Source organism: Salvelinus fontinalis, unplaced genomic scaffold, assembly GCF_029448725.1.
Source record: "Salvelinus fontinalis isolate EN_2023a unplaced genomic scaffold, ASM2944872v1 scaffold_0010, whole genome shotgun sequence".
Taxonomy (NCBI): domain Eukaryota; kingdom Metazoa; phylum Chordata; class Actinopteri; order Salmoniformes; family Salmonidae; genus Salvelinus; species Salvelinus fontinalis.
In genome coordinates this window covers 713,852-730,777 of record NW_026600219.1, presented here as the reverse complement: position 1 = coordinate 730,777, position 16,926 = coordinate 713,852, and the positions used below count along the sequence as shown (strand labels likewise).

The window sequence follows — 16,926 nt, the reverse complement described above, 5'->3', positions numbered from 1 at the left end:
TGTTAGAGCCTGGCTTTAAATTATGTTAGAGCCTGGCTTTAAATTATGTTAGAGCGTGGGCTGTTCTCTGTTAGAGCCTGGCTTTAAATTATGTTAGAGCCTGGCTTTAAATTATGTTAGAGCCTGGCTTTAAATTATGTTAGAGCCTGGCTTTAAATTATGTTAGAGCGTGGGTTGTTCTCTGTTAGAGCCTGGCTTTAAATTATGTTAGAGCGTGGGTTGTTCTCTGTTAGAGCCGGGCTTTAAATTATGTTAGAGCCTGGCTTAAAATTATGTTAGAGCGTGGGTTGTTCTCTGTTAGAGCCTGGCTTTAAATTATGTTAGAGCGTGGGTTGTTCTCTGTTAGAGCCTGGCTTTAAATTATGTTAGAGCGTGGCTTTAAATTATGTTAGAGCGTGGGTTGTTCTCTGTTAGAGCCTGGCTTTAAATTATGTTAGAGCGTGGGCTGTTCTCTGTTAGAGCCTGGCTTTAAATTATGTTAGAGCGTGGGTTGTTCTCTGTTAGAGCCTGGCTTTAAATTATGTTAGAGCGTGGGCTGTTCTCTGTTAGAGCATGGCTTTAAATTATGTTAGAGCGTGGGTTGTTCTCTGTTAGAGCCTGGCTTTAAATTATGTTAGAGCCTGGCTTTAAATTATGTTAGAGCGTGGGCTGTTCTCTGTTAGAGCCTGGCTTTAAATTATGTTAGAGCCTGGCTTTAAATTATGTTAGAGCCTGGCTTTAAATTATGTTAGAGCCTGGCTTTAAATTATGTTAGAGCGTGGGTTGTTCTCTGTTAGAGCCTGGCTTTAAATTATGTTAGAGCGTGGGTTGTTCTCTGTTAGAGCCGGGCTTTAAATTATGTTAGAGCCTGGCTTAAAATTATGTTAGAGCGTGGGTTGTTCTCTGTTAGAGCCTGGCTTTAAATTATGTTAGAGCGTGGGTTGTTCTCTGTTAGAGCCTGGCTTTAAATTATGTTAGAGCGTGGCTTTAAATTATGTTAGAGCGTGGGTTGTTCTCTGTTAGAGCCTGGCTTTAAATTATGTTAGAGCGTGGGCTGTTCTCTGTTAGAGCCTGGCTTTAAATTATGTTAGAGCGTGGGTTGTTCTCTGTTAGAGCCTGGCTTTAAATTATGTTAGAGCGTGGCTTTAAATTATGTTAGAGCGTGGGTTGTTCTCTGTTAGAGCCTGGCTTTAAATTATGTTAGAGCGTGGGCTGTTCTCTGTTAGAGCATGGCTTTAAATTATGTTAGAGCGTGGGTTGTTCTCTGTTAGAGCCTGGCTTTAAATTATGTTAGAGCCTGGCTTTAAATTATGTTAGAGCGTGGGTTGTTCTCTGTTAGAGCCTGGCTTTAAATTATGTTAGAGCGTGGCTTTAAATTATGTTAGAGCATGGGTTGTTCTCTGTTAGAGCCTGGCTTTAAATTATGTTAGAGCGTGGGCTGTTCTCTGTTAGAGCCTGGCTTTAAATTATGTTAGAGCGTGGGTTGTTCTCTGTTAGAGCCTGGCTTTAAATTATGTTAGAGCGTGGCTTTAAATTATGTTAGAGCGTGGGTTGTTCTCTGTTAGAGCCTGGCTTTAAATTATGTTAGAGCCTGGCTTTAAATTATGTTAGAGCCTGGCTTTAAATTATGTTAGAGCGTGGGCTGTTCTCTGTTAGAGCATGGCTTTAAATTATGTTAGAGCGTGGGTTGTTCTCTGTTAGAGCCTAGCTTTAAATTATGTTAGAGCCTGGCTTTAAATTATGTTAGAGCGTGGGTTGTTCTCTGTTAGAGCCTGGCTTTAAATTATGTTAGAGCGTGGGCTGTTCTCTGTTAGAGCCTGGCTTTAAATTATGTTAGAGCGTGGGTTGTTCTCTGTTAGAGCCTGGCTTTAAATTATGTTAGAGCGTGGGTTGTTCTCTGTTAGAGCCTGGCTTTAAATTATGTTAGAGCGTGGGTTGTTCTCTGTTAGAGCCTGGCTTTATATTATGTTAGAGCGTGGGTTGTTCTCTGTTAGAGCCTGGCTTTAAATTATGTTAGAGCGTGGGTTGTTCTCTGTTAGAGCCTGGCTTTAAATTATGTTAGAGCGTGGGTTGTTCTCTGTTAGAGCCTGGCTTTAAATTATGTTAGAGCCTGGCTTTAAATTATGTTAGAGCGTGGGTTGTTCTCTGTTAGAGCCTGGCTTTAAATTATGTTAGAGCGTGGGCTGTTCTCTGTTAGAGCCTGGCTTTAAATTATGTTAGAGCGTGGGTTGTTCTCTGTTAGAGCCTGGCTTTAAATTATGTTAGAGCGTGGGTTGTTCTCTGTTAGAGCCTGGCTTTAAATTATGTTAGAGCGTGGGTTGTTCTCTGTTAGAGCCTGGCTTTATATTATGTTAGAGCGTGGGTTGTTCTCTGTTAGAGCCTGGCTTTAAATTATGTTAGAGCGTGGGTTGTTCTCTGTTAGAGCCTGGCTTTAAATTATGTTAGCGCGTGGGTTGTTCTCTATTAGAGTGTGGGCTGTTCTCTGTTAGAGTGTGGGTTGTTCTCTGTTAGAGCGTGGGTTGTTCTCTGTTAGAGCGTGGGTTGTTCTCTGTTAGAGTGTGGGTTGTTCTCTGTTAGAGCGTGGGATGTTCTCTGTTAGAGCGTGAGTTGTTCTCTGTTAGAGCGTGGGTTGTTCTCTGTTAGAGCGTGAGTTGTTCTCTATTAGAGCGTGGGTTGTTCTCTATTAGAGCGTGGGTTGTTCTCTGTTAGAGCGTGAGTTGTTCTCTATTAGAGCGTGGGTTGTTCTCTGTTAGAGCGTGAGTTGTTCTCTATTAGAGTTGTTCTCTGTTAGAGCGTGGGTTGTTCTCTGTTAGAGCGTGGGTTGTTCTCTATTAGTGTGAGTTGTTCTCTGTTAGAGCGTGAGTTGTTCTCTATTAGAGCGTGGGTTGTTCTATGTTAGAGTGTGGGTTGTTCTCTGTTAGAGCGTGGGATGTTCTCTGTTAGAGCGTGGGTTGTTCTCTGTTAGAGCGTGGGTTGTTCTCTATTAGAGCGTGAGTTGTTCTCTATTAGAGCGTGGGTTGTTCTCTGTTAGAGTGTGGGTTGTTCTCTGTTAGAGCGTGGGTTGTTCTCTGTTAGAGCGTGGGTTGTTCTCTGTTAGAGCGTGAGTTGTTCTCTGTTAGAGCGTGAGTTGTTCTCTATTAGAGTTGTTCTCTGTTAGAGCGTGGGTTGTTCTCTGTTAGAGCGTGGGTTGTTCTCTATTAGAGCATGGGTTTTGTGATAATGTAGAATATGCAACATGAACATCATATATAGGTCATGTTAACACTGTAACAGCGTTAATTTCATGTGCCATGACAGGCATATACAGCATACACTACATCTCATTTTGAGAAACAACACACACACACACGCACACGCACACGCACACGCACACGCACACGCGCACACACACACACACACACACACACACACACACACACACACACACACACACACACACACACACACACACACACACACACACACACCCTCTTTCTCACACACACAAACACAAATGTGTAGGGACATGTGTGTTAGATTCAGATCACTAGTTCTTTAACCTCCCCAGTAATGTCCGTCTCTGTCCTCTCCAGTACTGAGGTTTGGTAAGTAGAGTATGATCCTACTGTTCAGACTCATGAATGTGAAACACTGCCCTTTGTCTGGTTAATTATCACACACACACACACACACACACACACACACACACACACACACACACACACACACACACACACACACGTGCCTGTTCAGTGAACCCCTGGCTCGTCCGTACTTCCTGCCTCCCTGCCCGCTCTCTGAATGTCAACGTTGTCTTACAGTGTTTGCTAAGCGTGTTGTCTTGGTGTTTTCGTGTGTCTTTCAGGCGTAGCTACATACGTGTGTGTTGCTCAGCAGGGCTACTGGGATCCCCAAGGCCCCGACCTCAGCAACTGCACGTCTCCCTGGGTCAACCACATCATGCAGAAAGTGAGTTTGACTGCTGGCGGCGGCCATTGCGGCTACGCGGCTCTCCCATTGAAACACACTCTAGGGCGTCCATTACGGATCTGGACCCAGGGGCAGTTTCTCATGCATGGAGACACATTGGGGAAGATACTGGGGAAGATCTAGACTGTGTCCCAAAACGGCCCTAAACAGGGTTCCATTTAGGACGCACCACTACTGTAGACTAGACAGAGTTGATTCAGAGACTTCCTGTATTGTTTGGCTGTTGGTTAATTAAGCTCAGTTCATGGCTATATGACGTTAAACATGATAACTGTTTGATGAGCTCAGTTAAAGATGATAGCTGTTTGATGAGCTCAGTTAAAGATGATAGCTGTGTGATAAGCTCAGTTCCTGGTTATATGACGTTAAAGACGATAGCTGTGTGATAAGCTCAGTTCCTGGTTATATGACGTTAAAGACGATAGCTGTGTGATAAGCTCAGTTCCTGGGTATATGACGTTAAAGATGATAGCTGTGTGATAAGCTCAGTTCCTGGTTATATGACGTTAAAGATGATAGCTGTGTGATAAGCTCAGTTCCTGGTTATATGACGTTAAAGACGATAGCTGTGTGATAAGCTCAGTTCCTGGTTATATGACGTTAAAGATGATAAAGAGTAAAGATGTACGGTGTAGGACTGAGGAGACTTTAGCTCATTAATACATTCTGGTTAGTATCAGCATCAGCATCATTATAGGAGTTGTGAATATCATGACAAAGACAAGAAATAATGAAGACATTTGTTTAATTCTGAGTTTCTCTGCAGTTGTTTTAATCACTATCATCACTATCAGTTGTTTTAATCACTATCAGTTGTTTTAATCACTATCATCACTATCAGTAGTTTTAATCACTATCAGTTGTTTTAATCACTATCAGTTGTTTTAATCACTATCAGTTGTTTTAATCACTATCATTACTATCAATTGTTTTAATCACTATGATTTGTTTTAATCACTATCAGTTGTTTTAATCACTATCAGTTGTTTTAATCAATATCATTACTATCAATTGTTTTAATCACTATCATCACTATCAGTTGTTTTAATCACTATCATCACTATCAGTTGTTTTAATCACTACCATAACTATCAGTTGTTTTAATCACTATCAGTTGTTTTAATCACTATCATCACTATCAGTTGTTTTAATCACTACCATAACTATCAGTTGTTTTAATCACTATCAGTTGTTTTAATCACTATCATTACTATCAGTTGTTTTAATCACTATCAGTTGTTTTAATCACTATCAGTTGTTTTAATCACTATCAGTTGTTTTAATCACTATCAGTTGTTTTAATCACTATCAGTTGTTTTAATCACTATCAGTTGTTTTAATCACTATCAGTTGTTTTAATCACTATCAGTTGTTTTAATCACTATCAGTTGTTTTAATAACTATCAGTTGTTTTAATCACTATCAGTTGTTTTAATAACTATCAGTTGTTTTAATAACTATCAGTTGTTTTAATCACTATCAGTTGTTTTAATCACTATCAGTTGTTTTAATCACTACCAGTTGTTTTAATCACTATCAGTTGTTTTAATCACTATCAGTTGTTTTAATCACTACCATAACTATCAGTTGTTTTAATCACTATCAGTTGTTTTAATCACTATCATTACTATCCGTTGTTTTAATCACTATCAGTTGTTTTAATCACTATCATTACTATCAGTTGTTTTAATCACTATCAGTTGTTTTAATCACTATCAGTTGTTTTAATAACTATCAGTTGTTTTAATCACTATCAGTTGTTTTAATCACTATCAGTTGTTTTAATCACTACCATAACTATCAGTTGTTTTAATCACTATCAGTTGTTTTAATCACTGCCATCACTATCAGTTGTTTTAATCACTATCAGTTGTTTTAATCACTATCAGTTGTTTTAATCACTACCATAACTATCAGTTGTTTTAATCACTATCGGTTGTTTTAATCACTGCCATCACTATCAGTTGTTTTAATCACTATCAGTTGTTTTAATCACTATCAGTTTTTTTAATCACTACCATAACTATCAGTTGTTTTAATCACTATCAGTTGTTTTAATCACTGCCATCACTATCAGTTGTTTTAATCACTATCAGTTGTTTTAATCACTATCAGTTGTTTTAATCACTGCCATCACTATCAGTTGTTTTAATCACTATCAGTTGTTTTAATCACTCTCAGTTGTTTTAATCACTATCAGTTGTTTTAATCACTATCAGTTGTTTTAATCACTATCAGTTGTTTTAATCACTATCAGTTGTTTTAATCACTATCATCACTATCAGTTGTTTTAATCACTATCAGTTGTTTTAATCACTACCATAACTATCAGTTGTTTTAATCACTATCAGTTGTTTTAATCACTGCCATCACTATCAGTTGTTTTAATCACTATCAGTTGTTTAATCACTATCAGTTGTTTTAATCACTATCAGTTGTTTTAATCACTATCAGTTGTTTAATCACTACCATCACTATCAGTTGTTTTAATCACTACCATAACTATCAGTTGTTTTAATCACTATCAGTTGTTTTAATCACTGCCATCACTATCAGTTGTTTTAATCACTATCAGTTGTTTTAATCACTATCAGTAGTTTTAATCACTACCAGTTGTTTTAATCACTATCAGTTGTTTTAATCACTATCAGTTGTTTTAATCACTATCAGTAGTTTTAATCACTACCAGTTGTTTTAATCACTATCAGTTGTTTTAATCACTGCCATCACTATCAGTTGTTTTAATCTTTATCAGTTGTTTTAATCACTATCATAACTATCAGTTGTTTTAATCACTTTCATCACTATTAGTTGTTTTAATCACTATCAGTTGTTTTAATCACTATCTGTTGTTTTAATCACTGTCAGTTGTTTTAATCACTATCATCACTATCAGTTGTTTTAATCACTATCAGTTGTTTTAATCACTGCCATCACTATCAGTTGTTTTAATCTTTATCAGTTATTTTAATCACTATCATAACTATCAGTTGTTTTAATCACTTTCATCACTATTAGTTGTTTTAATCACTATCAGTTGTTTTAATCACTATCATCACTATCAGTTGTTTTAATCACTGTCAGTTGTTTTAATCACTATCAGTTGTTTTAATCACTATCAGTTGTTTTAATCACTATCAGTTGTTTTAATCACTATCAGTTGTTTTAATCACTATCAGTTGTTTTAATCACTATCATCACTATTAGTTGTTTTAATCACTATCAGTTGTTTTAATCACTATCATCACTATCAGTTGTTTTAATCACTATCAGTTGTTTTAATCACTATCATCACTATCAGTTGTTTTAATCACTTTCATCACTATTAGTTGTTTTAATCACTATCAGTTGTTTTAATCACTATCATCACTATCAGTTGTTTTAATCACTATCATCACTATCAGTTGATTTAATCACTACCATCACTATCAGTTGTTTTAATCACTATCAGTTGTTTTAATCACTATCATCACTATCAGTTGTTTTAATCACTACCATCACGATCAGTTGTTTTAATCACTATCAGTTGTTTTAATCACTACCATCACTATTAGTTGTTTTAATCACTATCAGTTGTTTTAATCACTATCATCACTATCAGTTGTTTTAATCACTGTCAGTTGTTTTAATCACTATCAGTTGTTTTAATCACTATCAGTTGTTTTAATCACTATCAGTTGTTTTAATCACTATCAGTTGTTTTAATCACTATCAGTTGTTTTAATCACTATCAGTTGTTTTAATCACTATCTGTTGTTTTAATCACTATCAGTTGTTTTAATCACTGTCAGTTGTTTTAATCACTATCAGTTGTTTTAATCACTATCAGTTGTTTTAATCACTATCAGTTGTTTTAATCACTATCAGTTGTTTTAATCACTATCATCACTATTAGTTGTTTTAATCACTATCAGTTGTTTTAATCACTATCATCACTATCAGTTGTTTTAATCACTATCAGTTGTTTTAATCACTATCATCACTATCAGTTGTTTTAATCACTACCATCACTATCAGTTGTTTTAATCACTATCAGTTGTTTTAATCACTATCATCACTATCAGTTGTTTTAATCACTATCATCACTATCAGTTGTTTTAATCACTACCATCACTATCAGTTGTTTTAATCACTATCATCACTATCAGTTGTTTTAATCACTACCATCACGATCAGTTGTTTTAATCACTATCAGTTGTTTTAATCACTACCATAACTATCAGTTGTTTTAATCACTATCAGTTGTTTTAATCACTGCCATCACTATCAGTTGTTTTAATCACTATCAGTTGTTTTAATCACTATCAGTAGTTTTAATCACTACCAGTTGTTTTAATCACTATCAGTTGTTTTAATCACTATCAGTTGTTTTAATCACTATCAGTAGTTTTAATCACTACCAGTTGTTTTAATCACTATCAGTTGTTTTAATCACTGCCATCACTATCAGTTGTTTTAATCTTTATCAGTTGTTTTAATCACTATCATAACTATCAGTTGTTTTAATCACTTTCATCACTATTAGTTGTTTTAATCACTATCAGTTGTTTTAATCACTATCATCACTATCAGTTGTTTTAATCACTATCTGTTGTTTTAATCACTGTCAGTTGTTTTAATCACTATCATCACTATCAGTTGTTTTAATCACTATCAGTTGTTTTAATCACTACCATCACGATCAGTTGTTTTAATCACTATCAGTTGTTTTAATCACTACCATCACTATTAGTTGTTTTAATCACTATCAGTTGTTTTAATCACTATCATCACTATCAGTTGCTTTAATTACTATCAGTTGTTTTAATCACTACCATCACTATCAGTTGTTTTAATCACTACCATCACTATCAGTTGTTTTAATCACTGTCACTTGTTTTAATCACTACCATCACTATCAGTTGTTTTAATCACTATCATCACTATCAGTTGTTTTAATCACTATCAGTTGTTTTAATCACTATCAGTTGTTTTAATCACTACCATCACTATCAGTTGTTTTAATCACTATCAGTTGTTTTAATCACTACCATCACTATCAGTTGTTTTAATCACTATCAGTTGTTTTAATCACTATCAGTTGTTTTAATCACTGTCAGTTGTTTTAATCACTATCAGTCGTTTTAATCACTATCAGTTACTATCACTATCACTATCAGGGTTTTCATTCCTTCTTCCACAACCAGTTGAGGTTTTAACCATCATTACATCCCTCGTCTTTGTAATAAATATCACTTGTTTTTAGCCCCTACAGGAGATTAGGCCCAAACTGAACATAGTATGAGAACTAGTCTATGTCTGTGTTGTAACCTCTATGTTCTGTCTTCATCCTCCTCCTCCTCCTCCTCCTCTAGTTGCGTAGCGGCGAGACGGCAGCCGTGGTTGCCAGGGAGCTAGCAGAGCAGACTAAAGGGTTGTTGCGTCCCGGTGACGTCCCCTCTACGGTGAGGGCCATGGCCCAGCTGGTTGACCTGCTGGATGTTCAGCTCAGAAACCTAACCCCCGGTGGCAAGGACAGCGCCGCACGCAGCCTCAACAAGGTACTGCAGGGGAAAATACTTTCTTTATGTTCATTTCAATATTGAAGGGATAGGTCACCCAAGGATTGCTGTCTTATCATGTCCATTTATTTATTTAGTTAACTAGGCAAGTCAGTTATTAAGAACAAATTCTTATTTACAATGTCAGCCTACAGTGGGTTAACTGCCTTGTTCAGAGGCAGAACGACAGATTTGTACCTTGTCAGCTCGGGGATTTGATCTTGCAACCTTTCGGTTACTAATCCAACACTCTAACCACTAGGCTACCTGCCACCCCATAATCTGCTTACAATATATAATTTGCTCATTTGGGTGACCTATTCCTTTAATTGTTTATTTCTTGGGGTTTTATATTTTTAAACTGAATAGTGTAGAGTTTTTTTCTCATTTGTTTCTCAACTACAAGGGACTTTGAATTTGACATTGAATTTGCTGGTGTTTAAAGCGACTGGGGTGCAGAGCTTTGTCCTTGTTCATCGTCAGACTGTAGAGGTCAGATAACCAGTCCTCTAGGATCCACTCCTGTTAGGTCACCGTGCAGTCAACCAATCAATGATTGTTCTTTCTCTTTTTCTCTACTGACTCTATTGCTCTCTCTGTCTCTCTCTGTCTCTCTCTCTCTGTCTCTCTGTCTCTCTCTCTTTGTCTCTCTCTCTCTCTCTGTCTCTCTCTGTCTCTGGCTCTGTCTCTCTCTCTCTCTGTCTCTCTCTGTCTCTATGTTTCTCTCTCTCTATGTCTCTCTCTGTCTCTCTCTCTCTCTGTCTCTCTCTCTCTCTGTCTCTCTCTCTCTCTGTCTCTCTCTCTCTCTCTGTATCTCCCTCTCTCTCTGTCTCTCTCTCAAATTCAAATTCAAATTCAAGCTGCTTTATTGGCATGAAAAACATTGTGTCAATATTGCCAAAGCAACAATGTATACAATATACATTGTAATACAATTAAAACAATGACAAATAATAATATAGAATGGCAGTAAATAATAATACAAAATTAAATATAAAAATAGTAACAATAAAATGGTAACAGTCAATAGTCGAATGTAATGTATGGTGTAATGCACCACTACCGCCACCACCATCAATAAACTGCTATCATTACCATTACCACCCATACCATTACTATCAGGAATGATAAACAACAATAATAATAATAATAACAATAACAGTAATAACAATAACAGTCATAATAAGTAAGTTACTGCTTACTATGCAGATGTTATTATTCAGTTATTATTCTCTCTCTCTGTCTCTCTCTGTCTCTCTCTCTGTGTCTCTCTCTCTGTCTCTCTCTCTCTGTGTCTCTCTCTCTGTCTCTCTCTCTATGTGTCTCTCTCTCTGTCTCTCTCTATGTATCTCTTTCTCTGTCTCTCTATATCTCTTTCTCTGTCTCTCTCTCTCTCTCTCTTTCTGTCTCTGTCTCTCTCTCTCTCTCTCTTTCTGTCTCTGTATCTCTCTCTCTGTCTCTGTATCTCTCTCTCTGACTCTGCCTCTCTCTCTCTCTCTCGGTCTCTCTCTCTCTGTCTTTCTCTCGCTGTCTCTCTCTCTCTGTCTTTCTCTCTCTGTCTCTCTCTCTCTGTCTCTCTCTCTCTGTCTCGCTCTGTCTCTCTCTCTCTGTCTCTCTCTCTCTGTCTCTCTCTCTCTGTCTCTCTCTCTCTGTCTCTCTCTCTCTGTCTCTCTCTCTCTGTCTCTCTCTGTCTCTGTCTCTCTGTCTCTCTCTCTATGTATCTCTTTCTCTGTCTCTATGTATCTCTCTCTCTCTCTCTCTCTCTCTCTCTCGCTCTCTCTCTCTCTCTCTCTCTCTCTCTCTCTCTCTCTCTCTCTCTCTCTCTCTCTCTCTCTCTCTCTCTCTCTCGGTCTGTTGTCTGTCTGTCTGTCTGTCTGTCTGTCTCTCTCTCTCTCTCTCTCACAACCCTGTATAGAGTGTCTTACCCACTAATGCATTTCAAGTGAACTTTCCAGTTTCAAAGGTTTATTAGAGAAACGAGGGGTTCACTATTGACTATTGAAACGAGGGGTTCACTATTGACCAAATGGACTGAAGAGGTTAAACACTTTTGCTTAAATCCTACAAAAGGAGAGAAATACGAGCCTGTTATTTTCATAAATAAACCCAATTAACTGTGTAATTTAATAATATGGCTCATTAGTATGCTAATTATGATTTCGATATTGAAGGTTTCAAATTGTTAACATGCGGGTATTATAATTTCAGCTACAACTCTTAATGCCATAGATGTAGAGGACAATATGAGGATGGAGGGGGGGAAGGTAGGAAGGTAGGAAGGATAGAGAAAGGGAGGGGTGATAGAGGGATAGAGAAAGAGAGAGAAGGAAGAGGGAGAATGAAGAGGGAGAAGGAAGGGAGAGGAGGAAGGGAGAGAAGGAAGAGAGAGAAGGGGGAGGGATAGAGAAAGAGAGAGATGTTCTAAATGGTTGAAAGAGGAAGGGGGTAGGAGAGGCAGGGGGGGAGAGGCAGGGGGAGGAGAGGCAGGGGGAGGGAGAGGCAGGGGGAGGCAGGGGGAGGGAGAGGCAGGGGGAGGGAGAGGCAGGGGGAGGAGAGGCATGGGGATGAGAAGCAGGGGGAGGGAGAGGCAGGGGGAGGGAGAGGCAGGGGGAGTGAGAGGCAGGGGGAGGGAGAGGCAGGGGGGGAGGTATGAGGAGGGAGAGGCAGGGGAGGGAGAGGCAGGGGAGGAGAGGCATGGGGAGTAGAGGCAGGGGGAGGGAGAGGCAGGGGGAGGGAGAGGCAGGGGGAGGCAGGGGGAGGGAGAGGCATAGGAGGAGAGGCAGGGGGAGGAGAGGCAGGGGGGAGGAGAGGCAGGGGGATGAGAAGCAGGGGGTAGGAGAGGCAGGGGGAGGGAGAGGGAGAGGGGAGGGAGAGGTAGGGGGTAGGAGAGGCAGGGGGAGGGAGAGGCAGGGGGAGGAGAGGCAGGCGGAGGAGAGGCAGGGGGTAGGAGAGGCAGGGAGAGGGAGAGGCAGGGGGAGGAGAGGCAGGGGGATGAGAGACAGGGGGAGGAGAGGCAGGGGAGGAGAGGCAGGGGGGAGGGAGAGGCAGGGGGGAGGCAGGGGGGGGGAGAGACATGGGGAGGAAAGGCATGGGGAGGGAGAGACAGGGGGAGGGAGAGGCAGGGGAGGAGAGGCATGAGGAGGGAGAGGCATGGGGAGGAAAGGCAGGGGGAGGGAGAGGCAGGGGGAGGAAAGGCAGGGGAGGGAGAGGCAGGGGGAGGGAGAAGCAGGGGGAGGAAAGGCAGGGGGAGGAAGATCCATCTAATTGGATGTTTTATTTCCCTAAGGGCTGTTTCATTCACAGAGATCCTTTTCAATTAGTGCTGAGTAGAAGTAGTATTGTTTTATATGGAACTGTATGGTGTGGTTAATGAACTGTGTGTTGTGTGGTTGTGTGCGGTGCTAACCAACCTGTCTGGGTTTACAGCTGCAGAAGAGAGAGAGGTACTGCAGGTTCTTTGTCCAGGTATGTCAGCCTTCCTATCTGTCATATTTATTCACCTCCCTCAACGACAGCCTGCCTGCTGCATATTGAAAGCGTTGCACGTCAAGGCAGCGCTGTGCATAGAATCATAATTCCACGGTGCTCTGGTTTGGGTTGTCTTGTGATTTTTTATTTGATATAAAACCCTTTGAAGAGTGAGTTCATCGACAGAGATATATTCTGGAATGATTCTCTCTATTGCAGAATTCTTGAGTTGTGTTCCAGAACTCTCCAGTTCTATTCCGTGAGGATAGAATCCTCAGCCCTCTGTGATGTCATCATTAGAACCACAGACATGGCTCCATTAATACAAGGTGTTAAATGCTCCTCAAAGGGTTCGCTGAAGGCTGTTGATGTTGTGTTACTTTTTGTGTGCCTTTTATATTCACTTTTATAAAAATATAAAAAAAGTGATATCTAGAACCTAAAACGGTCCTTTGGCTGTCCCAGTTAGGAGAACCCTTTGAAGAACCCTTGTTGGTTCCAGGTAGAACCATTTTCATTCCAAGTAGAACTGTTTTGGGTTCCATGTAGAACCCTTTCCACAGAGGGTTCTACATGGAACCAAAAATGGTTCTACCTGGACACACCCTGCCATTAATACACCCTGCCATTAATACACCCTGCCATGGCATTAATACACCCCGCCATGTCATTAATACACCCTGCAATGGCATTAATACACCCTACCATTAATACACCCTGCCATTAATACACCCTGCCATGGCATTAATACACCCTGCCATTAATACACCCTGCCATTAATACACCCTGCCATTAATACACCCTGCCATGGCATTAATACACCCTGCCATTAATACACCCTGCCATTAATACACCCTGCCATGGCATTAATACACCCTGCCATTAATACACCCTGCCATGGCATTAATACACCCTGCCATTAATACACCCTGCCATGGCATTAATACACCCTGCCATTAATACACCCTGCCATGGCATTAATACACCCTGCCATGGCATTAATACACCTTGCCATTAATACACCCTGCCATGGCATTAATACACCCTGCCATTAATACACCCTGCCATGGCATTAATACACCCTGCCATTAATACACCCTGCCATGGCATTAATACACCCTGCCATTAATACACCCTGCCATGGCATTAATACACCCTGCCATGGCATTAATACACCCTGCCATTAATACACCCTGCCATGGCATTAATACACCCTGCCATGTCATTAATACACCCTGCCATGACATTAATACACCCTGTCATGACATTAATACACCCTGCCATTAATACACCCTGCCATGGCATTAATACACCCTGCCATGTCATTAATACACCCTGCCATGACATTAATACACCGTGTCATGACATTAATACACCCTGCCATTAATACACCCTGCCATGGCATTAATACACCCTGCCATGGCATTAATACACCCTGCCATGACATTAATACACCCTGCCATTACACCCTGCCATTAATACACCCTGCCATGTCATTAATACACCCTGCCATGGCATTAATACACCCTGCCATGACATTAATACACCCTGCCATGGCATTAATACACCCTGCCATGACATTAATACACCCTGCCATTACACCCTGCCATTAATACACCCTGCCATGTCATTAATACACCCTGCCATGACATTAATACACCCTGCCATTAATACACCCTGTCATGACATTAATACACCCTGCCATTAATACACCCTGTCATGACATTAATACACCCTCCCATTAATACACCCTGCCATGTCATTAATACACCCTGCCATGACATTAATACACCCTGCCATTAATACACCCTGTCATGACATTAATACACCCTGCCAAGGCATTAATACACCCTGCCATTAATACACCCTGCCATTAATACACCCTGCCATGGCATTAATACACCCTGCCATCAATACACCCTGCCATGGCATTAATACACCCTGCCATTAATACACCCTGCCATGGCATTAATACACCCTGCCATTAATACACCCTGCCATTAATACACCCTGCCATGGCATTAATACACCCGGCCATGGCATTAATACACCCTGCCATGACATTAATACACCATGCCATTAATACACCCTGCCATTAATACACCCTGCCATGGCATTAATACACCCTGCCATGGCATTAATACACCCTGCCATCAATACACCCTGCCATGGCATTAATACACCCTGCCATGGCATTAATACACCCTGCCATCAATACACCCTGCCATGGCATTAATACACCCTGCCATTAATACACCCTGCTATGGCATTAATACACCCTGCCATGGCATTAATACACCCTGCCATGGCATTAATACACCCTGCCATGGCATTAATACACCCTGTCATGGCATTAATACACCCTGCCATTAATACACCCTGCTATGGCATTAATACACCCTGCCATGGCATTAATACACCCTGCCATGGCATTAATACACCCTGCCATGGCATTAATACACCCTGCCATGCCATTAATACACCCTGCCATTAATACACCCTGCCATGGCATTAATACACCCTGCCATGGCATTAATACACCCTGCTATGGCATTAATACACCCTGCCATGGCATTAATACACCCTGCTATGGCATTAATACACCCTGCCGTGGCATTAATACACCCTGCCATGACATCAATACACCCTGCCATGACATTAATACACCCTGCCATGGCATTAATACACCCTGCCATGGCATTAATACACCCTGCTTTGGCATTAATACACCCTGACATTAATACACCCTGCCATGGCATTAATACACCCTGCCATTAATATACCCTGCCATGGCATTAATACACCCTGCTTTGGCATTAATACACCCTGCCATTAATACACCCTGCCATGGCATTAATACACCCTGCCATTAATATACCCTGCCATGGCATTAATACACCCTGCCATTAATACACCCTGCCATGACATTAATACACCCTGCCATTAATATACCCTGCCATGGCATTAATACACCCTGCCATCAATACACCCTGCCATGGCATTAATACACCCTGCCATTAATACACCCTGCCATGGCATTAATACACCCTGCCATGGCATTAATACACCCTGCTATGGCATTAATACACCCTGCCATGGCATTAATACACCCTGCTATGGCATTAATACACCCTGCCGTGGCATTAATACACCCTGCCATGACATCAATACACCCTGCCATGACATTAATACACCCTGCCATGACATTAATACACCCTGCCATGGCATTAATACACCCTGCATTGGCATTAATACACCCCGCCATTAATACACCCTGCTATGGCATTAATACACCCTGCCATTAATACACCCTGCCATGGCATTAATACACCCTGCCATTAATACACCCTGCCATGACATTAATACACCCTGCCATGGCATTAATACACCCTGCCGTGGCATTAATACACCCCGCCATTAATACACCCTGCCATGGCATTAATACACCCTGCATTGGCATTAATACACCCTGCCATTAATACACCCTGCCATGGCATTAATACACCCTGCCATGGCATTAATACACCCTGCCATCAATACACCCTGCCATGGCATTATTACACCCTGCCATTAATACACCCTGCCATGGCATTAATACACCCTGCCATTAATACACCCTGCCATGGCATTAATACACCCTGCCATTAATACACCCTGCCACACACACACACACACACACACACACACACACACACACACACACACACACACACACACACACACACACACACACACACACACACACACACACACACACTTGAAAACATTGATGAGTCAGAATAATGTCAATACACTGGCATTAATACACCCTGCCATGGCATTAATACACCCTGCCATGGCATTAATACACCCTGCTATGGCATTAATACACCCTGCCATGGCATTAATACACCCTGCCATGGCATTAATACACCCTGCCATGGCATTAATACACCCTGCCATGACATCAATACACCCTGCCATGACATCA

General features: G+C 40.7%; 1 protein-coding gene across 7 annotated transcripts in view; it reads left to right on the top strand.

The window, feature by feature from the left end:
* The window catches only part of LOC129842060 (adhesion G protein-coupled receptor L3-like), a 362,294-nt gene that overhangs the window by 241,511 nt on the left and 103,857 nt on the right, over positions 1 to 16,926 (top strand). For all 7 annotated transcript variants that reach the window (XM_055910441.1, XM_055910442.1, XM_055910440.1 and 4 more), the window contains 3 exons: positions 3,824 to 3,927; positions 9,303 to 9,488; positions 12,915 to 12,953. In XM_055910441.1, coding sequence (XP_055766416.1) covers positions 3,824 to 3,927; positions 9,303 to 9,488; positions 12,915 to 12,953 — 329 coding nt within the window. The remainder of the gene's footprint in view (positions 1 to 3,823; positions 3,928 to 9,302; positions 9,489 to 12,914; positions 12,954 to 16,926) is intronic.